The sequence below is a fragment of the Lissotriton helveticus genome, chromosome 11 (assembly GCF_964261635.1).
Source record: "Lissotriton helveticus chromosome 11, aLisHel1.1, whole genome shotgun sequence".
Taxonomy (NCBI): Eukaryota; Metazoa; Chordata; class Amphibia; order Caudata; family Salamandridae; genus Lissotriton; species Lissotriton helveticus.
This window is the reverse complement of record NC_136072.1, coordinates 91,047,289-91,065,276: the sequence shown is the minus strand read 5'-3', so window position 1 is coordinate 91,065,276 and position 17,988 is coordinate 91,047,289. Positions and strand designations below refer to the sequence as shown.

Here is a 17,988-nt window from a genome sequence, read left to right as displayed (position 1 = left end):
TTACACTCAGCCATTGTATATGTTGCTGAAATCACTACTTTTGAAGATCCTGTGTTCTCTATTGGGTAACAGAATAAAACACTTTGATAAGATTGTTCCTCTTATGGTAGTGTTGTTCACTAGACCTATTCTATTTTCACAAGGTCCATTTGTATTTCGGATCACCAATTTGACTAATAAGTGTGAGTGATCAATAACAAAACAAATCTAAATTTGTATGGATCTTTAAGCCTAGTCAAGAAAAGGCTCATAATCAAATTTTGTATATAAAATTACGAATTGGCAACATATTAAATGGCTATAGTGCATAAGGCTATGGGTGGTTATTTAAGTTTTCTGGTGTATATTGATTTATCTTGTTTTCCTCAGGTAGAGGATCGATCCAGGCTGAATAGACAGAGTTCTCCAGCAATGCCTCATAAAGCATCCAATAGGATATCTGATCCGAACTTGCCTCCTCGATCGGAGTCTTTTAGTATTGGTGGGGTCCAGGCCGCACGGACACCTCCAATGCACAGGACAGTGGATCCACAGGTATGACAGTCTTCGATAACATTGCATCAACAACATAAAAGAGAAAGCAACATTTTTTTTTAATATTGCATAAAATGTCCTTCTTCGTGGTTGGCTTCAAGTGGAAGGTAGTAATAAAACGTTTCTTTGCAAGAAGGGAGGGATGCTAGGAAAGTGTAAGTGAGATATTTTCTTGGTCATCATTCTAACAAATTCACCATTGTTCTGCACTGGCTATAAAATTGGAAGACTGTTGCACCAAAAGTTCAATATTGAAGTCTTGTGGATGAGATTGCCACTGTGTGAGGCCAGAAGCAGTGCTTAATTTGAGTTGTTGGTAGCAGGTAGGGCCCACTACCACTTATTTTGGGGACCAGCACTTATGTTTTTTTCAATATACTGATCCAAATCGAGAAAGAAAAAAACACAAAAGGAGGAGAGAAGCGGTATGAGAAAGACAGAAAAACTGTTAAAGAGGGAGAGAAGCAGGGAGGAAGAAGAACCTACAAGAGAGAGATATAAAGAGGCAGGGATTGTCTGGTGGTGGATTAAAGAGGCATGAGTTGGAATCAAGACAGCACAGCCTCGGTAATTGGCACCTCAATCTTCTATAACACCAGCTGTAAGCTTCTGAGTTAAATTTTAGGATTCAGCACTTATTCTTTTACAAATAAATCACTGGGCAGGAATGACTGTTACCCCATTAAGCAGGGCAAGTTAGTGATCCACTCTCCCCTCCCTATTTTGGTCCTGTTGTGACCCTTTCTCATCTGGGAGGTGAACAGACTTACCACACTCTTTTTGTCCCCTATCGATGGGCAACATAACCCTGTCTCTGCGGAGGCCACAGCTCTTCAATTGCAACTCCCCTGGACTGCCTGGGACTTTGTAGGTGGAGGATGACTTTCAATGTCTTCGCCTCCATCGCTAGATCTCCTTTCATAACAAATGTCATGGTAGCAGAGGGCAGATGGGAGTGGCATTTGTTTTAGGCTGTGCTTCAGGGCAGTCAGATGTCTTGTATTGTCTCTTTGCTTTGTCAGTGATTCTGCTGAAATGACCCCTGAAAGATGGTCTCATTCACCTATCCACCATGTGAAACAATTCTCAGTTGACCACAGCTCTGCTTGGGATCTGACAGTCTTCAGTCACATATAATGGGAAACAAAACCAGTGCTTAATTTGTGTTAGTGTGGTGCTCGGCACCAGTACTTATTTATAAACACACCAGCACATAATTATGAGAAACCATCACATGGTGGCGTAGTGTGTATTTTAGAACAACGTTCATTATTGGTGCATTAATCTGTTTAATACAGCTTTTAAGAAAATATAAAATTTGAATTAAAACCTACAGTTAAAATGTGACATTGGTTGTGCCAGCTGCAGTGGACAGGTGTGTAATATATTGGGCCCTGGCATTTAATGTTTTGCAAATTGAGCACTGGGCAAAACTCAGGTAGACCGTGTGCGGTTAACCCCTTTCTGTCTTGCCTCTTAACGGTTTTTCTTTCGGCTCTCCATCCGGTCACATAGTCACACCCAATGCTTTCTCCTTTTAACCCAAGGCCCTGAGCCTTTTCTGCCTCTAAGAACCTCCAAAAATCAACAAGTATATTCATTATGGGGCAACCCAGTCTCCCTCGGAACATGGGTAATAATTGAAGTCAAAGAACAATGGTTCCATCGACGTAAACGTTTACATACTTTATTGAGCACATGAGTAAAGCAGAAAACGCTTACATTAGAAAAACTTTAATTTGATTACTGTTGGATCCATGTTATTTAAAACTATAGATCTACTATGTACTCTCAGTTGGTGAAGAATTGGGGCCTGTTTACAAGTTTGGTGGTCCGACCCAATGAACACCACGTCTGCAACCTCTAGGAGACCGCAGCGCTAATGGTCTGCAGACCGCCATATGATGAGTTTATCTTGGGGCCGGCGGTGTGGCTGTAGAAATGTTTCAGCAGTGGTGAGTACTTTTCCATATGTATCGATGCCTGTGTGGACATTTTGACTGCATGTGTGTCGAATGCATACATATGCATGATACATGTGGAACAAATACCACATACCCATTGCCGGTGTCTGACCCATATGTGGCAAGTACTGGCAATGGGTATATGGTACAAAGAGGACTCACCTGTATTTCAACACAAATGGTGTTGGATTCTTCGAAGTGAAGAAGCTGCTGTGAATGGGGCCCTGGAGAAAAGGATCCACGTTGAACACTAATGGGAATAACGGGAAAGGAGTGTGTATGCTCCCAAAATCCTTTATTTCCTTATACTTGAAGGTGCCTGTCCCACCTCTGCGGTCGAGCCCTCGGAAAGCCAACTCGTAATACGGACAATGGTGGAACTCCTCAGTACGACCCTATGGCAGCTGCTTTTCCCCAACCGCAGCTGCAGCACTTGGCTGGCAGTCGACAGGCTGAGGTCTCCGCAAAGCCAATCCGTCCATCTCGTAATACCGCAGTTGGACCGTCGAGCTTGCAGGGGTCGGACCACGGCCGCGGGTACAGCGGTCCACGGACTGCCAAACTCTTAATAAGACTCCTAGTCTTAATGTCACATCATTATCATCTTCACTTAATAGTTTTCTATCTGGCCTGATATTAAAGGAAAATAGAACCTCGTTCTGCTGAATGTTGCAGCTTTTACTAGCTCTTTCAACTGTCCATCTTCGTTAATCTTTATCTTAAGTTTTATGTCACGATTTATCCGTCCAGCTGCTTCTCCTGTTTTTAAGTTTCCATTATGACAAGGCTCCTCCCCCTCCCTTTTACATTGTCATAATGATAGTTATCGGCTATTTTGGCGCGGAAAAAAGTTGTCAATGCTCACCTTGCTCATACTCTGTGTGGTGCAGGATGAAATAAAAAGAGAATTAGAACTACTGTACGTGCCGATAAAAGCGCTTGATTAAAAACTAATCGGTCCCAAAATGTATTTCAAGTCAATATTATTTTTAAGTTACCACATTGTGGCATCCTGCACTCTGCACGGGTTTTAATCTCTCCTTTTTTCTGTACAGAGCAAGTTGTGTTCTTTTTCCAACACAAGATAGCCTGACTGCAATGCACTGGCATTTTTCTGTCCTTAATACTCAGTTAATATACTTCTTAGAATGCATCTAGATGAGCTATTTCTCTGGCATTCTTTAATGTTTTGGTACTTACTGTAAACTGGAAGCATAAAAAAGTAATTTCCACATCACTGCAGAAGTTGTCCAATTCACTTCTATGCTGTTTTTTAAATAGATGTGATATTTTGGAAACACACATTAATTTTGACAAAAAATGATGATGGAATATCATCACTTTTGCAAAATCTGCAGGTCACCAACCTACTGAATGTCACATTCTATGTTGCAAACACGAAATGTCCACCACAAATTGATCAGGGTTGTGCACACTCTAATGCAGCAATCTGTCACTGTAAATAGATGCATTTACACATTTTTTTAAAATAGTGAATACAGGAGAAGGTCTGAGGGAATCAAATAGCACAACACCATTGCTTATACATTATATACGATCTAAGATCTTCTTTAAAGTATTTACATTTATTTATGCATTTGGGGCCATATGTAGGTGGCCAAATACCGGTCGGTAACGGCCGATTTCGGCCGTTACCGACCGGTATTTTGATTTTCTGATGTAGGTGGCCAAAATATTACCGATTCTGTATATTTACCGAATCGGTAAATTTACCGAATCTGTAAATTACCGAATCGGTAAATGTACAGAATCGGTAATATGGGATGTAGGTGGCACTGGAAACAGTGCCACAGGCCCTTAGGAATTCGTTATTTACCATGAAATAATATGGCATGGTAAATAACGAATTCCTGTTTACATGCACATCTGTGCATGTACACCTGTGCCATGTGGCACACAGACATGCCCTAAGGGCATGTATGTGTGTCACATGACATAAAAGCCAGAAACAGGGGTGCAACAGGGTGTCAAAGTGACACCCTGTCCCCCTTGTAAAATCGGAAATTTTACCGAATCGGTAATTACCGATTCGGTATTTGCTATTGAATCCTATGGGCTTCAAGGCCCATAGGAATCAATGGCAAATACCGAATCGGTAATTACCGATTCGGTAATTACCGATTCTTACCGATTCGGTAATTGTTAAGGAATAATTACCTACATTGCATTTACCGATTTGTAAATACCGAATCGGTAAAATTCGGTATTTACGATTCGGTAAATGCAATTTACCTACATATGGCACTTGGACTCTTAATGCATCAGATTCTTACTGTAAATTCTTGATTGTACATTACAGAAACTGCATGAAAATAATAATTTCATTCTTGCAGTCTGGGAAATTGAAAAATAGTCTTGACATTTAGAAGCTATTCACTTCATTTGATGGGACAGATCTGGCCTTCAGAGAGTGTCAGGCCAATATGAAAATAAATTAAGGCATCCTGGAAGGGCGCTGTTTCATTTCTTTGTTAGTAGAGTCAAAGTTATGCCTCTGTAACATCAAAGAATAGCAAAGGAAAATAAAAAATGGGAAGTGCATCTTTTGGTGTGGTCTTGCGTGCCCCATTCTTTCATTTATTTAATTCTAGGAAAGTAGTCGTTGATTAAATAAAGGTAGGCATCCTGAAGGGGGAGCTGTCTTGTTTTATTTATTCGTAGACACAAAATTATGTCTCTGTAACATCAAAGTGCAACACTGGCAAATTATAAAGGGGAGTCACATCTGCAGTTTGTTCCTGCATGCCAAAATCTTTCATTTATTTAATTTTAGTGAAAAACATTGTTTTTTAAATGTCCCGTTACCCAAAACATTTGCGGTAATGGGATCACTTTTTCAGTGCATACTTTTCACAGTACTACTCCACTTGCCTTACTAATCCCCGCATTCGCATCATTTGCAAATCAGAAAAACTATTATCAATTTATATGTAGACAATATACATCAATCTAGTTTAAAAATATTTTGCAGAATCTTTGTTGCATCTTTTAAGATCATGAAGTATGTGAATGATTTTAACTCAGGTTATGGGTACTAAAAGTTGTTCTCATGTAAATTATGAAATCCTTTTCATGTCTTTTACATTTTAAAAAAAGTTCTAAAATGAAATGTAAAATATTGAAATCATTTTTAAAATTTTGAACATGACGTGAACTTAAAATTCTTTTCAAGCCGGAGGGGAAGAATTTATTTTTGCTTCGTTCCTTTTTTCTACACTTCAGTTCACATGCATTTACCATTACCCTATGTAGTTAATTTGTTTTGCCTTGATATGACATTGCTATAAATAAGTTTGCATCTCACTCTTATAGAAAAGGATCAGTTTTTGGTTTCAAGATTCTAGCCTGCACTTCATGAGGATATGTGGGTTTACATGGGAAAGGATTATAATTCTGCAACAAACCATGTTGGCCTACAAGGCCATATTGAGAATGACCTTGACCTTCAAACTTGAGCATAATGCCTAGCAAGTGAATTTCACAGGGCGGTCTCAGTGTATGGAACTCACCTTTCAACACCCCTGGAACCATTGTGTAATGCAAAATGAGGAAACCATCTGCAATATTAGATGCAGAGGACCCTGTTAATAAACAGGACAATCTTCATCAGAGATTAGAATTTTCCTGGACTCTTACAACACTGTTCAGAGTTCGCTCTTATTGAACTTCTTGAATATTTGGTTTGAAAATTGCATACTGTGTGTTTCAAATTTTTAAAACTAATAATACATTTTCCTGGGGTTTACATTTTGGGTTTCCCATCACATACATTTTTGAAATGCCAGTCTCTGGTCTGTTGGGGCACGTATCTCTTATATTGCCCACATTTGCAGCTGTGCCAGTCTTCAGCCTGATTTTATTTTTAAAACAACAAAAGCAAGGCAAGTGTCTTTTAGTAGAGAAGGTCAACGTCACAGGTCTGAAATCACGATTTACTGATGAACTGTTACATGTAAGTATACATGTTTTTGGACATTCAAATGGTTGGAGACTTTTTCCTTCAAGGGGCGGGGTAAATCCCTTTCCAAGCTGGGAAAAGATAGTGATCACCACCCAAAACTGGCAAGGCCCTGTGGGAAGTGATCCTGCTCATGGAAAAATGTTTTCCTCTGCAAGAAAAATAAGAGAAAGTTAGCCTGTGCACTTGCAATTGTTTCTGATTATTTATATGTGAGAGTTTCCAAACCTATTCCAGGATTACACTTGGAAATTTTTGACTGCCTCAAGACTGCAAAACTTGAATGAGTTGTGAGAACTCCTGTAAAAGTATATTCAAGCAGATTCTGCCAAGCTCTTGGTGCAGATTTAGTAATTTATTTGAGAGCAAGGTCCTTACTGGTTAAAGGTCCAAGTATGTCAGAGAAGGGAGTGACTTATTTTGCTCTATTCCACAGCTTCCTGTTCTGGTGTCTGTTAAAACCCAAGGGTCATCTTTGTCTGGATCTCAGTCATTGCATGAACAACCAGCCAAGGGATTATCTGGCTTTCAAGATGGTCTAATCTCTCATCGGCCCGAGCTGCCACGACAAAACTCTGACCCAACCTCTGAAAATCCCCCTCTCCCTCCTCGGATTGAAAAATTTGATAGAAGTTCGTGGCTTCGACAAGAAGAAGATATGCCACCAAAGGTAACATCTGAACTGAAACATCTTCAGGTCATTAAAATTTCTCAGCTTTTAATTAACTTGTTATGCATTTTTTAGAAAATATCTTGCTGCATACATATGAAAAAGTAGGCATTAGATGTACTTGGTTTCCTAAATCAGTACTAACAATCAATAATATAAGGTTTTGTAGTCTGTGAGCCTAGGAACTGTTCAGATGTTTCACGTTAAAAGAATTATTGGAAATGCAGTTTTAAAAAAAACATATGATTGAAGAATATGTTAAACCTTAATATTGAACAATATCATTGCATGTTCTATTTTACATTAAAAAAATGACCACCAGACTCAAAAAGGATTTACTGTTCATCTAATCCATTTAGAATCCTTTCATTGCAGGTGGAATGTTTAGATTGTGTTCAGACTTCTATTATGTTTTCCCCTTATAGTAGGATGGGTCTTTGTTCTAAATGTACAGTAGGTACTAGATAAAATAGGTTTTCTGGCACTGAACAAATGTGTGAACTGGGTATTAAATTAAAGGTTTTTTGTATCTTATCATTTGAATTTCATGAAATGTCTTTTTTATTAAACTTAATATTACTTTATGATGACTTTCTAGTCCCACTTCTAGGAACCTTTCCTCATGGTGAGGATGGTTGGAACACTCTGCTTTGCAATTTCAGAGCTCTAAAATGTCCCAGCTCCATGCATAAGTATATAATTTTGACCAGGTTTATTCTGTGCATTTTATGAATTTAAGTCCTGAAGTTCTAAATGGATGCAGAGGACTAAAGAAATCCCTGAATACGAAAAATATCTATATGAAAAGATCTACTCAGGCAGGTATCTGGGAAAGTTAAGAGCTTTGAAATTTTAAAAAGTGTAAGTCCTGGGTTGTAGCATGATCTAGCCAAATATGGCTGATGTCCTGTTAAACTCCAATTGATCACTATAATAATGACTCAAAAGTACTGAACTCCTCCGTACATGTATTTGATGCAGTAAGTACAAACATTGATCCTGGAGCAGGCAAGAGTCCATAAGAACTCAAGAGGATTGTACAGAAAATGGACCTTTGGTAGAATGAAACCGAAGCTCCATTTACCATGACTTTAGATTTATCATTCCTTCATATAAAATGCTATGGAAACAAGTGCAATAGTTGCCAGGTACATGCCTACTATAAGAGCTGTTTCTGGGTGGGCAGCTATAAAGGGAACTCAATTACTAGTGTTTCTAACTCAAGGAAAAGTTGTGGTTGTTGTATGCAGGCTTAAGAATGGCTTTTTTATAATGCTAGACCAAAGCTTAGCTCATGAAAGAAAGATGGCCTAAAGTCAGCCAAAAATGGACTACTGGACTTGCTGCTGAAATAAACTGTAGTGAACAGGTAGCAAGTGGAAACAATAGATGCATACCTTAGTGGCAAAGATAGTTTTTGGTTATCTACACCAAGGTTTGCATGTATCAAGGTAAGCCAGCCTGCCATTTTCAAGCCCTATAGTGTGCTGCAGGACATGAGATGAAATCCGAGTTGATATCATCAGCATGCAAACAAGAGACGCTACCTACAGCTACCTACAGCCGAGCAAAGCACAGGATAGGGATACACAACATCCACTCATTTATCTGCGCCAATGATTATGCCCTCACCATGCTCAAATAAGCAGTCTAATGTGCCCCTTCAGTTACGTCAGAAATGAGTCAAGCAGGTGGTGGTGCTGGAAGACAACACTTAAAGGGCAATTACGATCCTGTTTGGAAACTCTTCCGACCAACTCGGTTTCAAAATCGTTTCCAAATGAATACGGTTATGCGAGTCCGACCGACCGATTAGAATGCTTTCGGTCAGATTCCTATTTACGTCAATGCAAGCCTGTATTCTGAACGAGAATACAGGCTCCCATTGAAAAAAGGGTTGTTGGGGAAAACCATACACCCTGTGACTGGCACCCCATGGTGCCTGCCACACTGTGCATGGTTTAACAGGGGGTCCTGTGGGTACCCCCACGGGCCCCAACCGGAGACCTCAGGGTGAAGGGGGACTGCGACGGGCCCCCTAATTCAGATTTCAACAGCTATTTTGTGTCGGGCAAGCCGAATCGGAAAGGCTACCCGAATCAGTCATCGTAATCGCTTGTTCGGACACCGTGTCCATAGAGCTGTACGAATCGGTTCAGAATGACCCGGTCTGACCGAATGCCGATCAAAGCCGAATCGGACAGCCTGAATGGTTTCCTTGCATCGTAATCGGTCGTCCAGAAAGGTGTCTGATTCGGTCGGAAACATAGGTTCCGAATCAGATTTGCTGAATCTGAATCCCGTTCGGAGCCTTTCCGCACGGCAGCGTAATCGACCCCTAAGTGGAGGCTTTGTTAAATGTTAAACCAGCTGGCTGATCTTCAGCCTTAGAAACTGTCAAATATTTGCCTCATAATTGATCAACTGCACAATACAGATGCAAATTAGGGGGTAGTCCATTATACTGTGATCACCAGTCTACTCCCTCTCTAAGCCGAAGTTTGTTAGGAGGTAGTCCAGTTAAGAGTACATGAACTTCCAAGGTAGCACTGTCTCAAGGAAAATAAATCATCTACAATATAATAGAACAGCAAAGATTTTTGTGAAACCCACAATGGATCCTTTCTAATGAGATTGGAAAACAGACCATATAACGGGGTGGCGTGCATTGTGCTATCACCTTCCTCCTCGTTATCAAAATAATGACTAACAAGGTAATGTGTATATGAAAATTGTGTCAATTAAACCTTATGGTGCTATGTAAGAAATCTGATAGATGTGGTTAACAGAGTCAATGCAACATTAAGTACACTGAGAGAGAGGAGAGCTCAAAGAAAAGGTCATTGATAGGGAAGAAGGTCAATAAAAGGCAAGGACCCAATCCAGGGTTTGGTACAATGACTGCTAGAACACGTACAAAATAAATTGGTTCTGCAGATGGTGATTCATAGAGATTAGAGTGCTCCAGAGGAACCTGTGGAATGCAAACCGTCTGTAACAATTGATTAAGGTCTTCCTGAGACTTTGCAAATCAAAAAGGTTATTCAGCAATGGATATTGCCATGGCACAGCAAAAGGAAGACTACCGGTTTACAGAGCAGCAATGTGAATAATGACAATAAGAAAGGATTTATTATTCTGGAGAACTTGCTAAAAAAGCCTTCAAGACAAGACTACTGTTAGAAATGGGATCTCTGGTTGGCTGAGGCTTGCGCCAAAGCCAGGCAGAAATCACCACTCTAGTTAGGACAAGTAAGTTACACTCCAAAGATAACCCCTGATCACCCCCTTGGCAACGTGAAACGAGCAGTAAGGCTTATCCCGGAGGCAATGTGTAAAGCATTTGAGCACGCACTCACCAGCAACAACATCCCAGGCCCCCCACAAAAGGAACTCCACACAAGGTTATATCAAAAATAGCCTTTGTATTATCAAAACACATCAGATAGTAATCACACCATACTGGCACGGGCAATATTTACAAGGGATTATGTACACCTGACAGGGCCACATGGACCACTGTCAGGATCATCGCAATGTGAACTTGGTAAAGGTGAACTAAAACATACAAATAAAAATAGGTCATAGAACGTACAGTCAATAAAGACTGATAATCACTGCACTTGCAACAGTCTGTGCCATGAAATCCATCATACACAGTATCCCACAAGTCTAACTACATTAGACTCTCACCACCTAAGTAAAACCTTACATTAGGGGCGTAAATTACACAGGGCAGTACAATCTCCCTAACATTCCTAAACAGGTAGAACAACCTCCTATGCATACATCATATCTAGAGGCATCAAACACAGGGTGCGCAAAACATACTAAACACAGTATATTTCCTAACACCCAAAGCATTAGCACATAACTCACATCAAGGTCAAGGTTGCGCAACTGCGCCAAAACCTAAACGTTGCAGCTGCCCACTACTTGCCGGGCAAGTGAGGACAAGAACAGGGCCTAAACGCTGCAGCTGGCACTAAGTGTTGCTCAGCTGTCGAAGGCCAAGGTAGGGGCGAAGGAGTGCGACTCACTCCTGGGTTCACAAAGAACTGCGACATGGGCCCTCATTGGCCCTCTAAACAAACTGCGCCAATCATTGGAGCCCTCTGGCTCTGGAGAACCCTGCGCCAACTGTAGAGCCCTCTAGGCTCTGAATACACATGTGCCCTCTGGAGCACTCTGGCTCCTCAAATACATAATGCCCCCAAAGTAAATATGTTCCAAGGTGGAGCGATAGGGGCTTTAAGCAACATATGCCCCCCAAGTCCCTCATAGGGACTCTAAAATACTGTGGGCCTCGGAACCCACAGGCTCTGAAAATAATCATGTGCCCTGGAGCACTCTGGCTCCTAAAATAACCTTGCACCTCTGGAGCGCACTGGCTCCGCAAATATTCATGGCCCCAACCATTGGAGCGGCCCACGAGGCACTCGGTGCCTGTACTGGCACCACCAACACCACTTGCTCCCTTGGGGGAGCGGAAGCGGGAATGCCACCATTTCCCCCCTGCTCAGCCCTACTCACCGGGCTGCTCGGGACTCGGGTGGCAGCCTCCTCGGTTGGTCCGCGGTGGGGGCAGGCACCGTCAGTGTGCCTCATGCCCCATCCGCAGCAATAGGCGGTGGGGCTCTCTCTCCTTAGGAGAGCCCCGCCCTCACAAGGCGCCTGGCTTCACCCGGTCCCCCATCTCGGGGCCGGGACTTAGATTAGAGCCTGCAAGACTCCGGCCAGCTCCTTTTCTGGGGCAGCTTCCCCCAATCAGAGCGTGGCGGCGGGCGGGACTTCCCATCCAAACCGGAAGTTCCGCGCACCGTCAGGCACTATGGTGCCTGACTTCCTTTTTTTTTTTAGCTGTGGCGTGAATCTCGGGGGTAAAATGAGGGGTGGGCACCCTCTAGGAACAAAAAAAAAAGTAGAAGGGGGGTGGGCACCCGCTAAGGCTCCTCTAAAACGGGGTGGCACCCTTAAGAATTGATATTAATAAAACGAAGACGCAGTGTGAGCACCTGCGCACTCGTGGGCATTCAAATAAGCGGGGTGGCACCCGTGCTGCCAGCAAAAGGGCAGGAGCGCTTGCCCCCCCCGAGGGAAAACGACAGCGCTCTGCCCAGAAACCATGATAAAGCGCCCACGAGGCGCTGGGGGCCCAGAAATCACCAAGTGCCTCAGAAATGACCCCCACAGCAAGGAGGGTCCCAGCAACAATGTTCTCCATGGTGAAGAGGGCAGGAGGGAGTCCAGAAAGAAGTCCTCCAGCAATTCAGGGGCTGGGCAGGGCCCAGGAAGGCAAGCCTTCCACCGGGACCCAGCAGCAGCACGCCCCTGTTAGATTCAAGTCAGGAAACAAGAACATTTTACATGAGGTCACAGCCTCTTTTTATACACACATTTCCTTTGTTGTCAAAGGTGCAGGCAAGGGGCGAACCAGATGCAACTAGTTCTTGACCACTTTGTTTTGCTCAGCCCCTCTCCCTATTCACAGGATGGGTCAGGGACATCAGACACACCACAGGGGGTGGAGCCAGCATTGTGGAGGGAAGGCCCAGCCCTATTCAGGTCCCAGGTGCACTCCTCCCTCCCATCAACATGCATATCTCTCCATTCGCCACCGGGTCAGACACATCCTGACTCCTGGAGCCAGGCACACCATCCAGCTCCAGCCAATCACAAGCCAGACAGTCAATTTACATTCACTGCACAGACAGGCCAACTTCGAGAAGTGGCACTTTCACATTAGACACAATAAATCTGCACACATCCTCGTGCAGCATTCAATCTCACGAGTCCGCACATACCAAACTCGACCCTGCACTCCCCACACATCAGGAACTACCATGGACACACATATCCCACATGCATTCCTATGGGAGGGCAGGCCAATCTCACACACGCACTCAGAGAGCGCACGCACTTTACACTGGGACACAGTGTCAAAGTGCGCCAAGACCAGAAATCACTATAATTATGTAACCTTAAAAGGCAAAAAGTTCAGGGGTGAACCTGCCAGAAGGGCCAAGTCCAACAACTACAATGTGATAAATGTAACCATGTTCATCATGCCTTGAATCATGAAAGAGGGGTGAAATACGTCTTGACCTGAAGAAAATAATGGATTAATGCATGGCAAAATGGTGGTACTAGACCATTCAGTGGGAAGATAGTAGCAGAATGAAAATGCCTGATCATGAGAATTACCCTCTAACTCATTTGTAGTCATTACTCATAATTTGAATTAATTGGACGGCCATGCATAATAGAAATCTAGCAGGCTGTAATTAAAATGTTTGTATAAAAATATACAATTGTGAAAGGTATCTGTAACCTACTTGTTTCTTCTTCAGGTTATGGATAACCAGGTGCATCCATAACTTGATATTCTAATGAATATCATGGTAATAAAATATGTTAGATTGTGAGATATAGATATTTCAGCTGGATATCCATGGCTCCACCTTGGTAAGCCCTTGTGTTTGTATAAATGACCGTTCAATTTGTTGGATGCTGCATCCCATCCAGAGCTGCCGACTTTGGAACCATGGAACTAGGTTTGAGACTTGGCATCTGCTCAACATCCTGTGATTCTGGACAAATCACTTAATCTCCCTGCGCCTAACAAAACATTGTTACCTTGTGTAATGTAAGCTAGTGTTCATATAAAGTGCTACAGCACCTTCAGGTCGAGTTTGCCCAACATAAAACTGCAGAAAATACATCCATTGAGGACTAGAAATGGTGCCCCAGGTTTGTTTTGTCTGTCTTTATACAGAAAACTTGATTTAGATTTAATGTATGACATGCACTACACTGAGAGAACCCTGTTGAAAGTCTCCAATGGAAGGTTGACTATAATGGCCCTCAGATCACACAGCTCAGACTAATTAGTTATTCAAGCGCACTAAGTGTTATGTGCTATTTTATATAAGACACATAAAGAGCAGAAATATTTGACTTCGGATGGCAGCATTTTGCTTGACTCAGAAAACATCCATTGTTACACTGTTGATGCTGTTGTTGAAGACATATTTACAACAAGGGGTGGTGATGGACAGAGTCTCTGAATTAAGCAGAATACTCTCACCCAGTCAAGAGATCAGGGCTAAATCCAACACCGTTTTTAGCTCATTGCACCATCCCAGTTTCAGAACCTGGCTGTATGCAAATTAGTCTGTCCCTGGCCCAGTGCATCATGGGAACAGGGCAGACCAGACTACAAAAGCCAATTCTTACACTGGGAAGGAAACAAGCTTCCGGGGACCGGTTTCTGGCATTTCAGCCGTCTTCGGCCCGGCTTGCTTGAATCCTGATGGTGCAATGAGCAAGGGACTCACATCTGAGTATACCCTTCCACGCTTAGGGTGGACAAAAATATTTACAACAAGGGGTGGTGATGGACAGAGTCTCTGAATTAAGCAGAATACTCTCATCAATGTTGAAGACATTGCGGGAAAGGAGATAAAAAAATTAAAATAAATAGCAGCCTTTTAGTTACACAGCACCCTGCCCTTAGAGCAACCTAGGGCATACCTTAGGGGTGTTGTATGTCTGATAAAAGGGGATTTTAAGGCTTGGCAAGGGATTTTAAAAGCCAAGTCAAAGTGGCAGTAAACTGCACACACAGGCCTTACCATGGCAGGCCTGAGACAGGTTTTAAAGGCATCTTATGTGGGTGGTACAACCAGTGCTGGAGGCCCACTAGTAGCATTTAGATTACAGGCCTTAGGTATATGGATACCACTTTACAAGGGACTTATAAGCAAAAGATATAAGCCAATTGAGTATACACCAATGGTACCATGTTTAGGGGAGAAGCACATGCACTTTAGCACTGGTTATCAGTGGTAAAGTGCTCAGAGTCCTCAGGCCAACACAAATATACACCAAAAAGAGGAGGGAAGCGTGCAATAATTTCAGGGTAAGACCACCTTAAGGATGACCGGTGTAACACGTGTGTCCTCCCTCCCCCAAACTGAAAGTGGGGGGATCTATCCTACTACTAGGAAGTTCTCATCACTAAGGCGAAATAACCTGGATAGACCATCAGCTTTGGCGTGGTCTACCCCTGGTCTGTGTTCCAACCCGAAGTCCATACACTGTAGGGAAACACATTTGGATTCTCACCCATCATTTGCATGAGCCACCTGTGCGGCCTGTGTTCAGTCTGAATCAGGAAGTGAGTACCAAATAGGTATGGCCTCAACGTCTTCAGTGCCAAGACCAGTGCTAAAGCTTCTCTTTCTTTAGCACCCCACTTTTGTTCCCTGCAGAGTAACGTCCTGGAGATGAAGACTACGGGTTGGTATGGGCCCTCTTCATTTAGCTGTGATAATACTGCCTCTATGCCATGTTCTGAGGCATTTGTGTGAAATATAAACTCCTGGAAGAAGTCAGGGGCCCTGAGTAGGCCTGGGCGGTAAATTCCGTTCCACTCGCGGAATTTGGGTAATTGTGCGTTCCGCGGAGAATGCGTAATTGGCCCAAATTTTGCATTCCGCAGCTTCGCGAAATTTTTTGCTTGTTCGCGTTCTCAAAATACGTGTTTGCGAGATATTTCCCCCCGAGCACGAAAACAGCAATTGCGAACAAGAAAAAAGCATCACGAACAAGCAATTCCGCGTGTTCGCAGAATTTCTGCGTGTTCGCAGAGATTTTTTACCGTTTCGCGGAGATTTGTGTAACGCGATGACAAAAATTCCGCCCACCCCTAGCCCTGAGTACAAGGGCTGTGCACAAGGCCTGCTTCTTGGAGTCAAATGTTTTTTGGCATGCCTATATCTAAATATTATTCCAGGGCTGCTTCTTAAATGTCAGCTCTGTTAAAGGTGCAACAATTGTGCCATATTCCTTGACACACCACCTGTTACTCAGTGAGGCCCAAGAATGCTCTGACCTCAGTCTGGGTTTGGGGGGCTCCCAGGCCATGATAGTCTCTATCGTGGCCTGGAGGGGCTTCCCCTTACCCCTGCCCAAAACATGTCTCAAGTACACCACAGACCCCTGCCCTATCAGGCACTTACTGGCCTTGATGGTCAGGCCTGCCTGTTGCAGAGCCTGAAGCACTTCCTGGAGGTGAAAGAGGTGGTCCTTCCAGCTGCTACTGTTGACAGCTATGTCAATTCAGATAGGCAGCTGAGAAGGCCTCCATACCAGCAAGGACCTGGTTCAACAACCTCTGGAAGGTGTCAGGGTCATTTTTGAGTCCAAATGGCATCACACGAAATTGTTAGTGGCCCTCGGGAGTTGAGAAGGCTGACCTCTCCTTGGAACATTCTGTTAGGGTGATCTGCCAGTACCCTGATGTAAGATCAAAGGCATTTAAGTACTGGGCAGACCCTGCTGCTTATACAGCCTGGGGATGGGATGAGCTTCTGTCTTTGGCACAGAGTTTAGCCCTCTATAATCCACACAGGACCTCAGTTTAGGTTTGGTATCCGGTGGGGCAGCTTTTGGTAACAGAACAACAAGACAGGCTGGCACTCACCTTATCTGACAACCTGTAAGATTTATACTTAACAGGGAGGTTGTCACCTGTGTCCACATCATTGGTTCACAGGTGGGTAGTCCCAGAAATAAGGGAGGACGGAGAAGAATACTGTCCCAACATTTAGTGTCAGTCTCTCTGCTGTTCAGAAGTTAGACTGGGGGGAAGGATTACTCCCTCCACAGACCCATCTTTCTCTTTGGAGTTTAAGAGGTGAGGGAGAGGTTCACTCTCTTTTTGCTCTTCTCCTTCTATCACTAACAGTATGGTGAGCTCAGACCTCTTAAAGTGGGGTTTATGGCAATTGATAAGGAGCACCCTGTGGGGTTGCCTGGTGGGTTTGAGGTACATCAGGTAGGTGGCCTTACCCTTCATCTCAGTCACCTCCTAGGGGCCAGTCCATTGGTCCTGGATGGTCCTGGGTTCCGCAGACTCCATAACCCACACTTTCTGCCCAGGCCACAGTCCAGTAGTGGTTAAATGTTGGTCATACCACTCTTTTATCACAGCCTGACTGACTTCTAAGTTGTCTGAAGCTTGCTTCCACACTTAGCAATTTGTGCTCCGTAAGGCCAGCATGTACCCCACTACATCCTGGAGAATGTTCCTGGGAGCTTGCTCCCATCCTTCCTTGACCAACCACAGAGGTCCTCAGAAAGGGTACCCATACAGAAGCTCAAAGGGGCTTAAACCCACTTGCTTTTGTGTTAAGGCTCCCTGTAGGCAAACCGGCATGGCAAGAGGATGTATCACTTATTCCTCGGGGTCTCAGGTGGGCCTCTAATATTGCCCTTGTGGCTCTTGTTGAATCTCTTAACGAGCAGATTTGTTTATGGGTGGTAAGGAGTGGATACATTATAAGTTACCCCACACTACTTACACATTGAATGCATGTATGTAGATATGAAGTTTGGGCCCCTGTCATACACAGCCTCCTTGGGGAAACCCACTTGGGTAAAAATCCCATCCGGGCCTTTGCCACTACAGGTGCAGTCATGGTCCTCAGATGGATTGCCTCTGGGTACCTAGTGGCATGTTTCACTAGAACCAGGAAAAACCTGTTGCCTGATGCAGTCTGGGGAGCCATAGTACCAAAACTGTTGATGCCCACCCACTCAATGGGTGTGCCAATGACAGGCAAGGAAAAAAGGGAGCCTCTCAGTGTGAGAAGTTGGCCTGATAGGTGATGTTTTCAATTCTGGAACCACCTATTATCAGACCAAACAATCCCTTATGGTGTCAGGTTGTAAGTCAACCTTGTTAGACAAGCTATCCTAGGGGTAGCATGGACTAAGCAGCCTAAAGGCTTAACTTAAGAGGTCGTGTTAAGCGAGCTGTTTTACCACATACAATC

The 17,988-nt window shown here is 43.5% G+C and overlaps 1 protein-coding gene across 17 annotated transcripts in view; it reads left to right on the top strand.

The window, feature by feature from the left end:
- The window catches only part of TNIK (TRAF2 and NCK interacting kinase), an 808,148-nt gene that overhangs the window by 679,713 nt on the left and 110,447 nt on the right, over window positions 1–17,988 (top strand). For 10 of the 17 annotated variants that reach the window (XM_078666210.1, XM_078666209.1, XM_078666208.1 and 7 more), the window contains 2 exons: window positions 370–534; window positions 6,914–7,147. In XM_078666210.1, the coding sequence (XP_078522336.1) occupies window positions 370–534; window positions 6,914–7,147 (399 nt within the window). Of the gene's footprint in view, window positions 1–369; window positions 535–6,913; window positions 7,175–17,988 lie in introns of all 17 variants that reach the window. The other 7 variants (XM_078666200.1, XM_078666207.1, XM_078666204.1 and 4 more) reach the window with 1 other exon arrangement.